This window comes from Rhincodon typus, chromosome 26, assembly GCF_021869965.1.
Source record: "Rhincodon typus isolate 14 chromosome 26, sRhiTyp1.1, whole genome shotgun sequence".
NCBI lineage: Eukaryota > Metazoa > Chordata > Chondrichthyes > Orectolobiformes > Rhincodontidae > Rhincodon > Rhincodon typus.
The window spans coordinates 43,356,601-43,375,299 of record NC_063357.1 but is presented as its reverse complement, the minus strand read 5'-3'; the positions used below and the strand labels follow the sequence as shown (position 1 = coordinate 43,375,299).

Here is an 18,699-nt window from a genome sequence, read left to right as displayed (position 1 = left end):
ACAGACAGACAGACAGACAGACAGACAGACAGACAGACAGACAGACATTCTTCAGTTTAACTGAAACGTGCTGATCTTCCAATGAAGAGTTGCCCAAAACATACTGTTGCAAACTGGTACATTCCAAGCTTGAAAACTGCATGCTAAGGGGGCACTAAAACTTACAGCAGTCATCATAAAAGGCACAAGGGGGGAGAAAGACCATTGATGAAGGCCTTGCAGCCGTAGAGCACTGTTAGGCTGGAAACAGTCAAACTCAAGATGTATATCTAACATGGAATGAATACTGAAATACTTGTACTGCAACTGTATTGAGACACAAGTGCAGAGAGAAATGTTGAAGTTATTGCATTTTATGTGCAAATTGAAGTGTTTTGGAATTGACAGAAGTTTTGAATAACTATATTTTTGGAAAGAGTTACAATAAGCCATTATCGTATTGAATATGAAGCAGATGTTACATCCTGATAACAGAAGATAGACTATTAAGTTAGTTATGGTGCGGAATACAACAAGATTTAGAATGTAACAAAGTCGCCACAGTTGTACCAGACCACAGGGTGACTTTCTCAGAGACAACTGGTGGTGGTTTAAACCAAGGGTCGCCATACCTCTGGTGACAGGAAAAGTTGAGGAGAGTCCTTCACAGTAACCTCAGCCGGGGTGGGAATTGAACCCAAATTTTTGACATCACTACCACAAACTAGTTGTCCAGTCAACTGAGCTAACAATCCCCCGGTACAATCATAAGTCATTAACTTTAGGAAAGTGACTGGGGCAAAATTGATGAAGTTGGCATCAGAAGGCATCATTTTAAAAAATAAAGACCGCAAAGTTAAATGCAGATGGGAAAGCTATGCACCTGAATCTATAAACACCAACCTGAATTGATTGGATAATAAAGGAATATAATAAAGCAAACAAAAAAGGCCTTTATAATTTTAAATATTGTTTGTTTATATTCCTTCAAATCAAAGATTAAAAGAATTGTTAAATTAAGAACTTCAAAATGTAGGACTATAACACTTCATATTCCTCCCTCAATACCTTATGAATTTGGAAATAATACTTCTGGCAGAAAACACTCATTAGAAACAGTGACATTTCATTATACATTTGAATAGAAGAATAGTTTGCTTCCATGACAAATGTGATCAACTGCAGAAAACCATGTTCCCAGACTTTTGAATGGACTTCTTTAATGTTAACCTTTGTCTGCACCTTCTTGGCAGCTGCAGCATTGTATCCTGCACTCTGTTCTGTTACCCTGACGCATGTGTATAGTACAATCTGTCTGTAAAGCACTAAGATAACACTTTTCACTGTACCTCAGTACATGGGACAGTAATAAATCAAATCAAAGCTGGAGGAAGTGTTGTGCTTTTACAAAAGCAAGATTAAGCATAATGCAGTTTAAACATGGAACCACAAATTGCAGCACCATTTACAAGTAGATGCAGCCACTGCATGAAAGTTAAATAAAGCCAATAATGCATTTTGTAATTTAATCTTTCTTGCCTTCCATCCTATGGAAGGCATTTCTTTTCCTTCCACCCTCACTCTATACTTGCTTAAAACCAATTATATCAAATATTTTGCCCCAAAAGGTCATAAACCTGAAATATTAACATTTTCTTCAAAAATTCTGCCTGACCTCCTGATTATTTCCCACACTTGTTTCCATTTCAAAATTCCAGTATCTGCAACATTTTCTTTTTTATACCAGGCACAAAATGACCTGTGTATGCCACAGGATTATAGACTTTACTTCCAACAGTGCTTATTTTTACTGGTTTCTAAGAATTTAAGCGTGGGATTTAGGAGCATTTTTATTTCATTAAACAGCAGCGTGCTGCAGGTATAACTCACTTGACAATATCAGCACCCTTTATGTGCCAAGCTTACCCCATAAAAAATTATTACAGGAGCTTTAAGTTAGCAGACTTTGCCAAACCTCAAGTTTGTGCTTTCTCCTCTTAATCCTCCCATTTCTTTGACATCGCTGCCCCAATCTACAGTAAATATTTCCAATACGGATGACTGATTCTCACCATTTGGATGCCAGATTTCTGTGATGAATTTCATCTTTGGCGGCCTGAGAGGATAGTCTTTGGGGAACGTAAGATGAGCTTTGAAAACACCGCCTTCGCTGTAAATAAAGATAATATTTACACCATATAGCAATTGCATTTACTTCACAAAAAATATCAAGCTGGATAAGCACCATATTAAACAATGCGGAGGGAATAGGAGGTCCCATTCCACCAATTGATAATTTTACAAGCCTTCATGTACAAGGATAAAAACCAAGAGGTAAGACGTGGGAGACACGCTGGCCTTCAGAAGACACTGAAACAACGTGGTTTCAGAGCCCTTCCCCTCCCCAGCATACTCCTGGCACATGCCCAAGCTGGATGAATTTAAAGCTAGACTCATCTACCATTATAGGCATCGTGTGCTTCAATTGAGAGACATGGGTCACATGACTGCCTTACATCAGATGGACCTCATGGCATGCTCGGTCAAGGCAAAGAGCAGAAGGGTCTGCCTCTTAATCCATGCTTTCATTAAGATCTCTTTCCTCTCACTTTTAAAAACACGTCCCTTAGTTTTGAAACCCTGGGCAAAGGAGGCCTACCATTAACCCTATCTCTGCCACTCATGATCTTATAAACCTCTAAAGTCACCTCTCAACTTCCTATCTCCAGGGAAAAAAAAATCCAGGCCATCTTGCCTCTTTATAACTCAAACCCTCTCGCACCCAGCAACATTCATGTATTACAAACGGTTACAAGCAGGTACAGAAAATTAGAAACCAGACAGCCTCTTTTTTGCAATAGGGAAGCAATATAAAAGTAGATAAGGCTTGCTATCACTGAAGCAAATTGGTGAGAACACACCTAGAGGATTTTGCATAGTCTCCTTACAGAAGGTGGGCTATGCTTGCATTTGGAGGTAATTCAAGGACAGTTAATTAGGTTGATATACTCCCAAGGTGACTGTATTGAAACAGAAAATATTCTGACGGGATTTGAAAGGGTACATGTTGACAGGCTGTTTCCATTCAAGTGTGAATTTAGAACTAGACAGCACAGTTGCAGAAAGAAGGACCTCCCTAATATCCCAGACAGGAGAAAAAACTTCAGAGGGTATCTTTGGAATACTCTATCCCTTGAGTGAAGCAAATGCTTGGTCATTACGTATACTCAAAGCTGACTTATGCAGATTAGGTAGGAAAGTGGAGTCAAAGCCACCAAATAAACCATGAACCAAGTGATGGACGAGGTGCAGAAGTCTGAATGGCCTACCCCTCTCCATACTTATGTTCTTGTCCTTATTTTAAGAAATAGGAAAAGAGAAAGGAAGCAAGAGAAAAATCAAAATGAGGAATGTCCAAAAGCAGTCATTGGATAAAACTCCAAATTCACACAGCTACTTAGAGGTTTAGTCACACGTAGTACCAATTTTTAAGTCATCTAGCTGACTCATTTTGATAAACTCTGCACACAGTTTTAGCCATTATTTTCAGGTGTATTTATGGTAATGTTAGTGCCTGGAGCATTGACTGCAAGTGGACTTTGACAAAAAGAAATCATGCTTTACAGTTCACACAAATTGCTTGAACGTACCTGCAGCATCACGTTTAAAACTTACAGAAGCAGAATAGGCTACTTGGCCCATCAATCCTCTCCACTTAAAATCTCGGCAGTTCTGACAGCCAATTCCACATACTGGTCTTTGCCCCCATATTCCTCAATACCAAAATATATTAACAAATATCTACCAACTTCAGTTCTAAAATTAACAATCACCATCTGCAGAGAGTTCTAATCATTTACCAACCTTAACAAAAAAGGTTTTTCCTAATTTCACTTCCAAGAGCTCAAGTTTGAATTTTGAATTTTAAGCTAATAATTTTGGTCATTTAATCCAAGACTCCTCAACTAGTGAATAGAGTTTTCCCCAATCTTTTTGTTTTAATATCTTGAAACTTGAATCAAATCAGCCCTTAATCTTCTGAAGTCCAAAGAATTTGTCCCTAGCTTGTTTAATATCACCCCAGCTTCACATTTGGAGCCCAGATATTAGATCATTGAATCCCTACAGTGTGGAAACAGGCCATTCGGCCCAACAAGTCCATACCACCCCTCTGAAGAGCATCCCACCCAGACCCATTCACCTACCTCTGATTTCCCGATGTCTAACCCATCTAACCGAAACATCCCTGGATGCTATGGGCAATTTAGCATGGCCGATCCACCTACCCTGCACATCTTTGGACTGTGGGAGGAAACTCACGCAGACACTGGGAGAACGTGCAAACTCCACACAGACAGTTGCCCGAGGCTGGAATCGAACCCGGGTCCCTGGCACTGAAGCAGCAATGCTAACCACTGAGCCACCGTGCCGCTAAGTATTCATTGCCCTGCCTCCAAGTCCAACACACCCTTCCTAAATTGTTGCCAGAACTGCTCAGTATTTCAGCTGTGGCGTGTCTGGATTTTGTGAAGCTGAAACAAGACTTCTAACTCCCTTGTATGCTAGTTTAAAAGCCTTTGATAATTGTCATTAACATGACCTGTTTTGCATTTTTCTCCTTCAAACACTTAAATAGGATTAAATTATGACGAACACAGTTCAGAGTATATGTAACATTAACCATTAGGCTAATGAGCCAGATTTGGTTTATAATCAATATGGCCCTGCAAAACAGCTGAACAGTACGCATTGCATCAAATAGAAGACATCTTTTTTTTTGAAAAAGGGAAAAAAGCTCTTGCATTCTGAACAAGACAGTTTGGAAGATACATGTTAAAAATGACAGTATTAAACAAGCAACTTACCTAATCCATACAAGTGTTGCCTTATTTCTATAAATACTAGACTATAAAGCAGACTACCTGTTAGCTCTCTAAAAATTGGAAAATGGGTGGAATGCACTAATTAATAGAACTCAATTACAGTTTAATTAGAGATCAACAGCTTGATTATTGCTGGGACAGGATGCTCTATATTTGCTAAATGCTAATATTAGGGGAGAGAAAATAATACAGGGAGTCTGTTGTGGAGTCCATTCAAATCAGAACAACGCAATGTCATAAAACAGCCATCCAGGTGTGCTTGCAGCAGTGGTAGTGCCTGTACTTTGGGCCAGAAGGCTTAATTTCAAGGCCCACCTGCTCCAGAGCTGTGTCACAACATGGCTTACCAATTTGAAAATATCTACAAACTAAGTACAGTATGAGGAAACGTTCATACGTTGGATCTTTAAAATTGCACCTCTGCATGGGTGCACGTTTGTAGATTGGGGACATGCTGTTTTAAGGACCAAGATCTCAAACCTAAGCCAAGGTCATGGTTTACTAGTAATCCTTACTCTCCTACGGGTTTTACAGACTTGGACAAACTAGAGAAGGCACCACAAAGCACTGGAGAAGTACCAAAAGAAGTGCCCAATGCCAGAATCCCAAAGTAACTGCTCTAATCAGAGCATGGTTAAGGCCGGAAGCTATCAGTACTACAGAAATGCTTGAGGAATAGCCCTGAAGCACTACTGAAGGATCATGGAATCCCTACATTTTAGAAAAAGGCCACTTAGCCTATTGAATCTACACCAATCTTCCAAAGATCCTATATTCATTTCTAATTAAAGTTTAACGGTGCGAATATACAAGAGCAGAACAAATGCAACAAGTTTTAAATCATTCCAGTTTAAAAGTCTTAAATGCCATTTGTAGTCCACACTGAAATCTGCACAAACCATTCAAACAACACAAAGCGGGATGATTTAACACTATGCTGAAGCATAGGAAAATCACAGCACTAACAAAAATCACATTGCTAGTCACTGTCTTGTATCACACAATGGAGTCAAAAGCATCCACCACGGTGCTATTTCAGTGTTAAAGTATTTTTGCCTGGGAATAACAGAACAGCATCTTATACCTGATAGGTTTTCAGACATGAACTGAAGTAGCTTATACCACTCCAGAGACTTCCACAATTGCGCAGTCTTAAAAAAATGGTCCTAACTAATTTCAAAACACTCATGACTGATAATGGTGCATGATCTTCAACCTTCTGTTGCTCTGCAGCTTCCAAACCAATCAATTACTTCAACTCACTCATCAATACCTCCCCTTTTGAGTTGCCCTGGCCTTGCTGGATTCCATTCTCACTTATCTAACCAGAGTACGCCAGTGACTTCTATTCCTGCTCCCACATTGATAAAACACTGAAAGATCAAAACCACTCTGTGGCTGCAGTCAAAGCTTGTCTCTATTTAAGCCTCTCTCCCTGGACAGTGGCTAAAGCCAGATGGCTTTCAATCCCAATGCCCCTTTTGACCAAGAATCATATCTTCTCCATCACAAAGTCTATTTGCTTCCATTTTAACATTGCCAGTGGCTGTCCCAGCCTCATTTCACCTGAGCTGAAGTTCACACTGTTGTTACCTCCATTTGGATGCACTTGGGGGACTTCCTCTGAAACTGTACTATTTCTCAATTCACAGATTTCACCCAAAGCTATTCATATGGATCCACCAGATTAATTAAGTGTCAATTCCTCATGCAACATCCGCAATAATGAACTAGCTGGCATTTAGTGGGGTTCACTAAAATAAGAGTAAAGGCAGGGATACAATGAGCAACTGGACTCCTGCATTTAGGGATGGCTGATTTATAAAGTGATTAGTCAGCCTCTCCAGCTGATTTATTTTATTTGAGAGAGTAGGTTCTCCAGTTATATCAATGCAATTCCATGTCCACAAAATAAGGAAGTGAGAAGAGATATCCAGAAATGTAATTTTCACTATATACTACCAGATCACCTGCAACATTGCAGATGGTGAAAGGTATGCTGTTTAAAAACAAACAATTATGCTGAAGTATCATGACCTCCCCTGCAGTCTTTATTTGTGCAATTTCTAAAGTATCGGTAAACAAAACGGACTGCTTTAAACCACAAGTTCCCTGGAATTTGATAGTATGGACACAAGCTTGAGAAATTTAATGGAAGGAAGGTGTGAATCAGCAGTAAAGTCACAAGCTGAGTGTATGACACAAACAGAAGGAAGCAAATTCAATCAAGTATTCTTTTTAAAATAATTTTGGTTTCTCCACTAAGCTGCAGTTTGAAATTAACATTTCTGTAATGCAATCCTTGATAATATGTCCTTTGCTTCTGGTGCACAACATATTTTATTTGAGACTTGTGCCTTGAGAATTAGCACAGTATGAATCAGTGAAACGCAAATAATGCACTGTGCAATTTTAACCATCTGAATGAGCAGGTGAAGTCCGACAAGTAGTTAAAACTGAAATTATAGCCAGATTGCTTCAGGTTCAAACACAAGTAGGCCAGGTAACCGTTCCATATTCAGGGAATCTGGTCAGCTGGTAAAAGCTTAAGGAGCTGACCTCACTCATTTTTACAGGCCTCTTCATTTTCTTAAAGACATATTTCAATTGAGGTTTCCACAGATTAAAAAAAAACTAGTGTTGGATTAAATTCAACAAGCTTGTAGGCCAGGATGACTGTAGACTTTCCTCTGATTGGGTTGATTCTCATAATCCTTCTTTTGACAATTAATACACAACCTTGTCTCTGATCTTCTACTCAGTCATGAAGTACAGGAGACAATACAGTCTATTGAGTCTATGTCAGTACAATATTGAGCAAACCAGTCAGTCCCATTCACATTTATCTTTGTAGTCCTTTGAGTTTTGTTTCCTTCAAGCTCCCATCCAACTTCCTTTTGATATTATTGATAAGGCACTTTTGCACCCTTGTTTATAAGCTTCACTGCCTGGCAGGGATCTAAATAATTTCAGTCAGAAATCTATGCTTAATTTATCCAGACCTCTTCCCCAGCATCCTCATCAGTGCCTTCACGACTTCCCCTGACTGATGAACATTTAATTGAATCAAAGCATTTTACATTTATCAAATTTTAAGTAAATAAAGTCGTTAATAAGGCTCCACCCTATCCAGTAGGGGCATCACTAAATTCAAATTTTCAACTGAGGCATCCCAGTGTAATATCTATTTTTTAGGCCCTCATCTCCATATTCCTTGACTGTGATTGCACATTAACAACAACTTTCAAAACCATGTCAGGTTCCAACTACATATAGAGCTCAACTCCACTACTGTCTGATCCATCACACTACTTGTCTGCTCATCCAGTACTGGATGTCAGACATTTGTTCTAAGCAACGTAGATGAAATCAGTCTGGGAATAGATTAAAGAAACTATCTCCCTGGTAACTACTGAAGCTGAACTAACAAAGATAAATAGCGCTATGGTCAAAAAATTAACTGAATAAGCTTCTGATCACATATCCACATCACAAGCAAACTGCCTATCCCCAACTTCCAACATTGCTCACCTGTGCCTCAGCATATCTGAAATTCTCCACCATTTTCTTATCATCAGAGTAGCTGGTTAGCTGGAGAGTCATAGGGCCTGTTTCTGTACTGTATGACCCTTTGGTCCAACAAGTCCATGCCAACGATAATCCCAAACGAAACTAGTCCCACCTGCCTGCTCTGGCCCATATCCCTCCAAACCTTTCTAATTCATGTACTTATCCAAATATCTTTTAAACATTGTAATTGTATCCACATCCACAACTTCTTCCAGAAGTTCATTCCGCACAAACCACCCTGTGTAAAGAATTTGCCCCCATGTCTTTTTTCAAAAATCACTGTCACCTTAAAAACATCGCCCCCAAGTCAGATTTATTCACTGTATCTTGTCTTTCAAGGAGTAAGCAGTAAAAATCACATTTAAAGGAAAACGCCAACTTATGAAACATTCTAGCCAAGTGGTCAATCCTTCATCCGAAGTGTACCTTTTACCAGCTCTGCACTGGCAGAACTTCCACTTGTAGTAAGTTCTGTTACAATTGCTCATTCCATTATGAATTACATGCAATTATTTTTTTCTTCCTTATTCCCATCACAATAAAAGGTGACCACAAGCAGGACCAAAACTGGACTGGGGTGTGGGGTCAGGCAATGAACATGGAAAGAAGTGTTCATGCTCTGAAACTGCTAAACGTTGGAGTCCTAAAGGCTACAAGATACCTACATGGAAGAGGCGGTGTTGCTCCTCCAGCTTACACGAAGCTGCACTGGAGCAGGCCTGAGACAAATGTTGGCATGGAAACACAATGGTATGTTGAAGTGGCAGGCAACTAAAAGCTCAGGGTCACTTTATGGACAGAGTATAGGTGTTCCACAAAGTCTGTGTTTTGTCTCCCCAGTGTAGAGAAGATCACATTGAGAGTAGTGGATATGGTAAACTAAATTGAATGAAGGGCGGGGAAGGTGTTGGGGAAGTGGTTGAGAGAGAGGAATTTTCACTAGGCAACATCCACCTGAAAAAAAGTGAATACTTTGTTCCTCATGATAGATGCTGCCTGATCTGCTCAGTATTAATCATTTTCTGTTTTTGACAATTCCAGTTTAGACAGTATTTTGCTTGTGTTGATCAAGCAATGAAGCCATAGTTTTTGAAAAAATAGCACTAATTGGATGAATGAACCCAATTTTCTGAGCTGTTTCCTCACACTATAGATTAACCACTATGATCAGCCCTTGTTTTGATTCCTCAGCTTTTCCATTTAGCATGCTCCCCGGCTACACACATCAGAGTTACTATTTTGGTGGCTAATTAAGGACACTTTTTGACAAGCCCAATGTCTAAAGTAATTCCAGTACTCAACCCAACCAAAGAGAAATTCTCTAGGGAGAAGGAAATCTCTTCAATTAGGTTAATCATTCTGTACAGTGTAAATTCAGTGCATTATTAAACCTAGTTATGAAATAGCCAAGTCTCAGGCACAATCTTGTTTAAGTATAGACTGAACAGATTCTCCCTCATCATTCTGAATCTTCACATTTCTACTTTCTAGGGGGCGGGCGGTCAGTCGGACGGACGGACGAGCGGGCAGACAGTTACCCTTTGGTCCAAACTTGTCCTCACCAACTAGATATCCTAACAGATCTAGTCCCACATCCCTTTAAAGCTTTCCTATTCATCGACCCACCCAGATGCCTTTTAAATGTTGTACTTGTACCAGACGCCACCACTTCCTCTATCACTGTATGGAATGAGCTGCCAAAGTTGACCCTTGCGTCCCTTTTAAAATCTTCCCCCCCACTCACCTTAAACCTATGCCGTCTAGTTTTGGACACCTCTACTCAAGGAAAAAACTGGTGGCAATTCACCCTATCCATGTCCCTCATGAGTTTACCAACTTCTGCAAGGTCACCCTCAGCATCTGATGCTCTACGGTAAAAAGCTCAATCCTAATCAGCTTTTCCATAAAGCTCAAACCCTCCAATCCTGGCAACATCCTTGTAAATCATTTTTTGAAAACTTTCAAGTTTAACATTTTTCCTATAGCAAGGAGACAAGAATTAAACACAGTATTCTAAAAGTGGCCTCACAAATGTCCTGTACAACCACAACATGGCATCATAACTCCTATGCTCAATATTTTGACCAATGAAGGCGTGTCAAATGCCTTCTCAACACCCTGCCTACCTGACTCCACTTTCAAGCAACTACGCACCTGCACTGCTAGTTATTTGTTCAGCAACACTCCTCAGGACCCTACCATCAAGTGTATAAGTCCTGCCCTAGTTTGCTTTTCCCAAAATGCAACCCCTCACATTTACCTAAACTACACTCCACCTGCCACTCCTTGACCAATTGGCTCTTCTGATCAAGGTCCTGTTGTACTCCGAAGTAACCTTCTTCACTGTCCACTATACCAGCAATTTTGGTGTCACTGCAAGCTTACTAATTATACCTCCTATATTAACATCCAAGCCATTTATATAAAATGGCGAAAAAGTGGCCGCAGCACTGATCCTTGCAATGCGCAGCTGATCACAATAACACAGTCAAATCAGAAAAACAACCCTCTATCACTACCCTCTGTCTCCTACCCTCAATCCAATTTTGTATCCAGTTGGCTAGCTCCCTCTGGATTCCTCGTGATCTAACCTTACTAGCCAGTCTACCATGCAGAACCTTATCAAATGCTGCTAACATCCAGCCTCAAAAGAAGATAGCAGCAAGCTCCAACAATGCTGCAATGCTGAGTTTTGCTTACCAGCTAAGTAGCCACAGACCAGTTTTCAGTATGAATGGACTCGGATAGCTAATACACAGAAATACTGTAACATAAAATTTGACTTGCCACAGAAATTTTACACTTGCACCAGAATTGGCACAGATTAGTCAACCAAAACTGACACTGGAGGTGCTGTAGAATTTTACAGGCCTGGATTATAATCCTTAGATTTTCCAGTTTCAAAATAGTTGCTTCTGTGGAGATCCAGGGCTGAGAAACTGAAGATCTCCTACTCTCACTTCATAGCTCCTTTGATAAAGAGATAACGAGGTGTAGAGCTGGATGAACACTGCAGGCCAAGCAGCAGAGGAGCAGGAAGGCTGACGTTTCGGGTCTGGACCCTTCTTCAGAAAATAGCTCCTTTGCTGTTTTATACTACTGAGCAGTTTCACTACCATCGCTTTGGTCAATGATATAACCAAGCAGCTCTGCAGCACAATGGCAATGTTTACATCACATTGCATTCAAGTTACAGATAAACACAAGTTCAAGAACCCCACTAGAAAACTGCTTATAAGACTAATTTAGTGGATGGAAAACATATTTCACTTCACTCAACTTCAATGGCTACACAAGTCCCAGACCTGGGGCAGGATTAAAAAAAAAATACACACAGTCTGAGGGGAGAACTGAAAGGGTGGAAATAAATCTGCCCTTAAGGTGAAATAATCCACAAAGCAGCATTTCCTTTGGTGCTATAGCAGTAGAACCTCGCTCTCGAATCCAAATGGACACATTGTCACTACAACTTCAATAAAAGATTCACCAAAACAGCAAAATGATATGGTGCAGGTTATGTTTAATTGTGTTGCATTTACCAATGAATGCTATTTGCTGTTTCAGGTAGTTCTGCTATAACATAAATTGACTAATGCAATGACGAATAGTGGACGCTGTTTGAATAACAAACTTTCTGCTTTACAGGTATAGAGATTTCCTTATAACAAATTTCTATAGCACAGAGGTCACACAAGAATGCAAACATCGCATTATAGGAGAACTACCTGTACTTCCACAGCAAGTTGCTTTATAGAGACACAACTACTCACTTCTTAGGGTTGGAGGCACCAAAGCGCAGACCTCCCATAACTTCAGGATGATTAAATAATCTAAAATTTTACACAGTACAATTTCATACATGCGAACGCCATTTGTCTTGAAGTCAGCATACTTTGCTACACTAAGTCTGTTCCCCTCAAGAGCAGTACAAGTCTGATAAGACTTTAATTTTTCTTCTCGTTACACCCAAAAGATACTTCCTACGTTAGTCATGAAAGACATTTGACAAGTTATTTCATACAGCAGACTCACATTCATCAAGCGGACTTAAATGAGTGGGTTTAAGTCATTTCATGCAACTTGGTACAGTTTCATCCAAAGGTCTTGGTTGGAGTAGTGTATGAAGTACTCACTATCTGGCTTGGTTACAACTGAAGAGGGGCAATTTTATTAGGAAGGCCTATTCAAAAACAGAACGGAATTTTTGAGTTACTCATTTGTTATTCCTCCATTATAGCCTGAAAAACCCATTTCAAACAGCCTAAAAAAAATTAAATGTGTAAAGTTTACACAATTGCAAGTTTTTTTTTAAAACTCCCTTCTGAGAATGCGAGCAGATCATCAACTACGTATAGTATGGCAAATAAGCTTTTTGGTGTATCTCAGATTCCTGAGAGAAAAGGGGAAAACAAAGTAAAATCCTAAGAATAGGCCATGGATTCAGTACTTACTATAGCGTGTCAGGAGGGCCTATGATAAGTACTTCCCATCTGTATAGGTCATTATCATCGATCAATCCTGCTGAAAAGCCGTCAACAGGATTCTTGTTCAGCTCTAGAATGATAAGAATGGACAAAAAGGTTACATTTCAAGTTTCAATATTTCACTCATCACAACAGAGCATCATTCAAAACTAAACACAAATTACCCTCTGACTTTTGTCTGTAAGACTGAAGACTATTGTGAAAACATGTACAATATTGTTACTCAAAAGTTCAAAAGAATTAAGATTTTTAAATTGCAGTGAGAACAAAATGTGGCATTGGATAAAATCAGCTTAAACTACATTTTAATGGCCAAGGTAAGCATGAATACGTTTCTACCACATGCTTAGCCCAAGCATACACATGCTGCAAGGGCTCTTGTGGTACAGTAGTGTCCCTCTGTGCCAGAAGGCCTTGGACAGGTAGGACTTTAACCCGGAAGTGTAGAGTAACAGCTTCAAGCCGGTTGATCAGAACATACTTACAACACTCCTAAATGCAGAGCAATCAACATCGGAACAAGCCATTTCACTCTCCATCTCCCACCTTGGCACGTGGCAACTATTTACAACATTGACACATCCTTCAACCATAAACCATTATGATGGGCAACATGTTCAGGCATACTCCTGAATTGAAGACAAAAATCAAATTGTGGACACCGAAAAACCGAAACCTGCAAAGAGAACAAAAGAACAGTCTGGGACAGGAACAGGCCCTTCATGCCCAAGACTGTACTGACGCACAGCACCTTTCTGAAGTAAAAACCTTTTACGTCTATGCAGTCTGTAATTCCTCTATTCCCTGCCTATTCATGCATCTGTTAAGATACCTCTCAAGCATTACTGTTCCTACTACTTCCTCTGGCACTGCATTCCAGGCACTTACCACTCAAAACACTTGCTTCTCATCTCCTTTAAAAACTTATCCCTTTTCGCCTTAAACTTGTGCACCCTGGCAATAGTTTTTCCTAGAGTGGAATGTCAATCTCCGTCAGATTGCCCCTCAGCCTCCAAAGTTCAGGTTGGATAAACCAAGTTTATCCAATCTCCGAGAAGTTAATATCCTCCAAACTGGGCCACAGCCTGGTAAACTGTTTCCACATCCTCCTGGTAGTGTAGCAACCAGAACTGTATGCAATATTCCAAATATGGCCTCACTAAAGTTCTATACAGCTGCAACATTACTTGCAAATTTTTAATACACTATGCCACTTTCAGGCAACTATGGACCTTTAACGTCACAATCCCTCTATGTTAATACGTCTAAGGTTTCTGCCATTTACTGTGTTATTCCCTTCTGCATGAGACCTTCCAAAATGCATTACCTCTGATTTGTCTGGATTAAATTCCATCTGCATTTCTCTGCCCAACTTTCCAGCCTATCTATATCCTACTGTATCCTCTCAATCCTCCTACCGACAGCTCCCCCAATCTTTGTTGCATCTGCAAACTTAATCACCTATATTCTCAATTGTTTACACGTATTAGAAACAACAGGGATGCAGCACTGATCTCTACAGACTACCACCAGTAACAAGTCTGCAGTCAGAAAAACACCCTTCCTCTGCTACTCTCACCTTCTTTGACCAAGCCAGTTCTGTATCCAACTTACCAGCTCGATATGCATCACATGTAACTTCACCTTCTGCATCAGCCTGCCGTGAGAAACCTTGTCAAAAGGCCTTGCTAAAGTCCATGAAGACAATCCACCGCCCTGTCCTGAAACATCTTTGACACCTGAAAAACTCAATCAAGTTGGAGACACCACCTTACCCACACAGTCCTGCTTATTGCTAAGTCAACGATATTTCTCTGAATCAGAAGATTCTTGGCAACAGGATTTATTCCAATAATTTCCCTAGTACTAATGTAAGGCTCACTGGCCTGCAATTTACCAGAGATTGTTTAAGAAGGGCAATGGTGGCAAAAGGAACAACATTGACGAGTCTCCAGTACTCTAACACCTCTCCTGTGACTAAAGAGAACACAAAAACTCTGTACAAGATGCCAGCAATTTCCTTTCTTGCCTCCCCTCAGTATTATGGGATCTGTCCCAGATGATCTTGGGGGCCTGTCTACCTTACTTCTTTTCAAAACACCCAATACCACCTCTTTTTTAAAATACTGACATGCCCTAGAACATCAACATATCCCTCTTTAGACTCACCATCCTTCTCCTTAGTGAATACCGATGCAGAGCATTCATTAAAGGACTTCACCCACTTCCTCTGGCTTCACGCACAAATTCCCTTTTGTCCCTGAGTAGTCCCACTCTTTCCCTAGCTACCCTCTTGCTCCTTGTACAAGTATAAAACACATTGGGATTTTCCTTAATCCTGTTGGCAAGGTTATTTCATACCCTTTTTAGCCCTTCATTTAAATTGTGTCCTGCTTTATATTCAAGGACTCTGTCTTCAGTTTTCTGAACCTTATGTATGCCTCCTTTTTTGGACTAAGCTCACAATTTCTCTTACCATCCAAAGTTCCTGAAACTGGTGATCCTTATTCTTAATTTTTACTGGAGCATTCCAGTCCTGAACTCCAGTCAACTGGCCTTTTTTTTTTTAAAAAAGGTTCCCACACAGATATGGATTGACCCTCAGTCATCCCAAATCTACCTTCTCTAGTTCCTGCTTAAGTATTGTCAATTAGCCTTCCCCAGTTTAGTACTCTCACCCAAAGATTATCCTTAGTCTTATGCACGATTAACTTTAAAAACTTATGGTTCTTATGGAATTATGTCACTGTTCCTGAAATACTCCCCCATTGAAACTTTGACCACCTGGTTGGGCTCATTCCACCAGTCTAGCATTGGACCCTTCCCCAAATGGACTGCTTACAAATTGCTTCAAGTAACACTCCTGGACGCATCCAACAAACTCGGTCAACGTAGGGTAAGTTTAAAATTACTCACCACAATGACCCTATTTCAATATTTTTCCATAATCTGCCCACAAACTTATTTCTCTAATCACCCACAGGCTGTTGAGGCCTGTAGATCAACCCCAAAGTGCACCCTTCCTGAACTTCACCCATAAGACCTTGCTTCGATGAGCCCTCCAAGGGGTCTTCCCTCAGTACAGCTGAGATATTCTCCCTATTCAGTAATGCAACTCTCCCCCCCCCCCCCAACTCTTTTACATCCCTTACTATCTTATCTGAAAGATCTAAATCTCAGAACATTAAAGTGCCAGTCTTGTTGCTCTCTCAACCAATTCTCTGTAATAGAGACAGTCATAGTGATATGTATTCATCCAAGGTCTAAATTCATCTGCCTTACCAGTCATACTTCTCACAGTAAAGTAAATATCTCAGGCCACCATTCCTGCCATGTTAGGTAACATCTCCCTTTCTGTTCTTCCTTAGTCTCTCACTCTTCCTCAGTCATTTCACATACTGACTTACTGCTCTGGTTCCCACCCTACTGCTGCACTAGTTTAAAAACTCCTTCCAACCTCAATGAACTAAATCTATTCTCTCACAGAAACTGTCCTCTTTGGAAAAGATTTGAGAAGTTTTCTGTAGAAAATCCACAGCCACATTTCAGCAGTTTGCATCCAGAGGGAAATTAACTTGGTTCAAACTTCAAAGCTTTTTATTCAGAAAATACACTTGAGGCCACAAAATAGTTTATAGTCTCAGCTGGTTATTATAAGATTTGAGAAGATGCATGCAAATAATAAAAATGGTTAATTCAGCTTAAATTAACAGCAAGGTGTCCTCAAAAGAAAAACCTTGCCAAGTTGGTTCTCATTCTTATCAATAAAAGGAAGCTTTCATCTGCATGGATCAAAATCAAAACTAATGCCATTTTGCCTGACATGGCTCACTAATACACCGCTATTTATTTCCAGCCCCTAACCAAGAACTAATCACCCACATTGACCTTAAAACAGGAACCACACAGTCAGTTCTTGACAACATTTGTCAAAATATTGTTCAGTTGTCAGGTTTCTGAATGACCCACAAGTTGAAGGGCCACTTGTTCAAGGAAGAAAAATATTTGCTTTCTCTACTTCTGCTTCAAAGTGCTTCTAAAATGACAACGCATTTAGATTCTGCAGGACTGGTCTATGAAGTGCTGTAAAAGTTACCCTTTAAAAGGGCAGCAGTGCAACAGTTTGTTGGGGAAAACAGTAACACAGAATGCTAATTGAATAACGATTTTAATTTTGCTTGGTTGGTAAAACAGTTGAGGTGCATAGGTGATGGATTGCACTTGTGTCATCGCCAAGGAGGGTGGAAATATGCAAATAAGCCAGGCCAGCGTAGCAACATCTAATGTGTTCAGCCTTCGTCATAACAGATCTGTCAAAATGAGCTGTTGGAAAGAATAGGGTGCTTTTGGTGAAAAGAGGAGAGATTACTGGAGACTGTCCATGAACAAAAGGCCTGTTAAGCATGTGGATACTGTGTCTGAAATGTCAGGCAAAGAAGAGAAGAATCAGAGCACAAAAGCCTAGATTTGTAGATGGTTTTCCCACCAAGTCAAATATATCAACTGTTAAATGTAGACAAAGTATACTAAGATTTTTTTTAAACGAACTGAAGAATGCTGTCACAAAAAAGAACACCAGTTAAGAGAATGTACCACCCTTTGAGTAAATGTACAGCAGGCTTGCTTTACAAAAGTTTTATTGCAAAAATTTTTCAAAACTATTCTTCTAGATTTAGCAGTAATTGCATGTGTCTTGAATGCCGTTAGCTTATAACCTCAATTCTTCTTAAAAGGAGTAATCAGTTACTATAGAATGCGTTTTGCTGAAAACAACATTGTTGAAGCTTCTCATTTTGCACTCAAGACCATTCACGAGAAATATCAGATTAAGGGAAAAAACATACTACATGACTGGAGAGCATTGAATTGTTAGTAAGTAAATTCTGATATATCAAGATGTTGTCATGTACCTGTTCATAATGACTGACAGTTAACTGGCAAGCTTTAATTCAAGTTTAAAGACAAGTTAAACTTGATGGGTCAAGGCACTGGTTCATTGCTCAGGTCAAGAAACGGTTACCACCTAGGTGATGTGCACACATTCACCTGCGAAGAACACAGAGCTTCAGGCTTGCAGTGTGGTGTACTTACTTGTACTGACTGACAATCCTAAAGTGGTTGTCAGCATAATTTTTTTGCACTGGTTTGCAAAAAAAAAATGCTGTCCAAATGTAGAATCACATCTAATGGTGGAAACAGTATTAGATGTTTTGCAAGCATGAGCTGGATATGGCCAGTACCAGCATTCCCTCTAATTTTCTTTCCTGCTCCCCAAGCCTCCAAAGGCTTGTCCACGGGAGCAGTTTCTGGAACCAAAGTCAATGTCACGATTAGCACGCCAACACTGATCACCACGCATGGAATCTTGGAGCCAAGATGAAACATTGTCAGTACCTTGCACGTTATAAGGACCCAGCATTACAGATACTGTCTTCAGCCAATTTGATTCACTCCACTTGATATCAAGAAACGGTTGGAGACACTGGATATTGCAAAGGCCAGGGGCCCTGACAACATTCTGGCAACAGTACTGAAGACTTGTGCTAGGAATAATGAGTGACTTTTCGTGATTGAAAAATACTAGGATCACGAGAGCCTCCACCCAACACATACTTATGCCAAGAAATTCAGGCAGGAAAACAAAATTTGGCTACTAGCCTGAAAAAAAGTTAACCTTATGTCTGGTTATTATTATTCTTGGAAAAAGTAGTCAATCATTCCCACAACTTTCAAAATATAACCAAAATTCCTTCAGAGATAGCATGTGCACAAAAAAAATTGCA

General features: G+C 40.0%; 1 protein-coding gene across 1 annotated transcript in view; it reads right to left on the bottom strand.

The window, feature by feature from the left end:
• ube2g1a (ubiquitin-conjugating enzyme E2G 1a (UBC7 homolog, yeast)) overlaps nucleotides 1-18,301 on the bottom strand; it is a 28,867-nt gene extending 10,566 nt beyond the window's left edge. Inside the window, exons 1-3 of the mRNA XM_048612405.1 lie at nucleotides 18,157-18,301; nucleotides 12,884-12,986; nucleotides 2,052-2,149 (exon numbers count right to left, since the gene is read on the bottom strand). Of these exons, the coding sequence (XP_048468362.1) occupies nucleotides 2,052-2,149; nucleotides 12,884-12,986; nucleotides 18,157-18,301 (346 nt within the window). The remainder of the gene's footprint in view (nucleotides 1-2,051; nucleotides 2,150-12,883; nucleotides 12,987-18,156) is intronic.
• Between the last annotated feature and the right edge of the window lie 398 nt (nucleotides 18,302-18,699).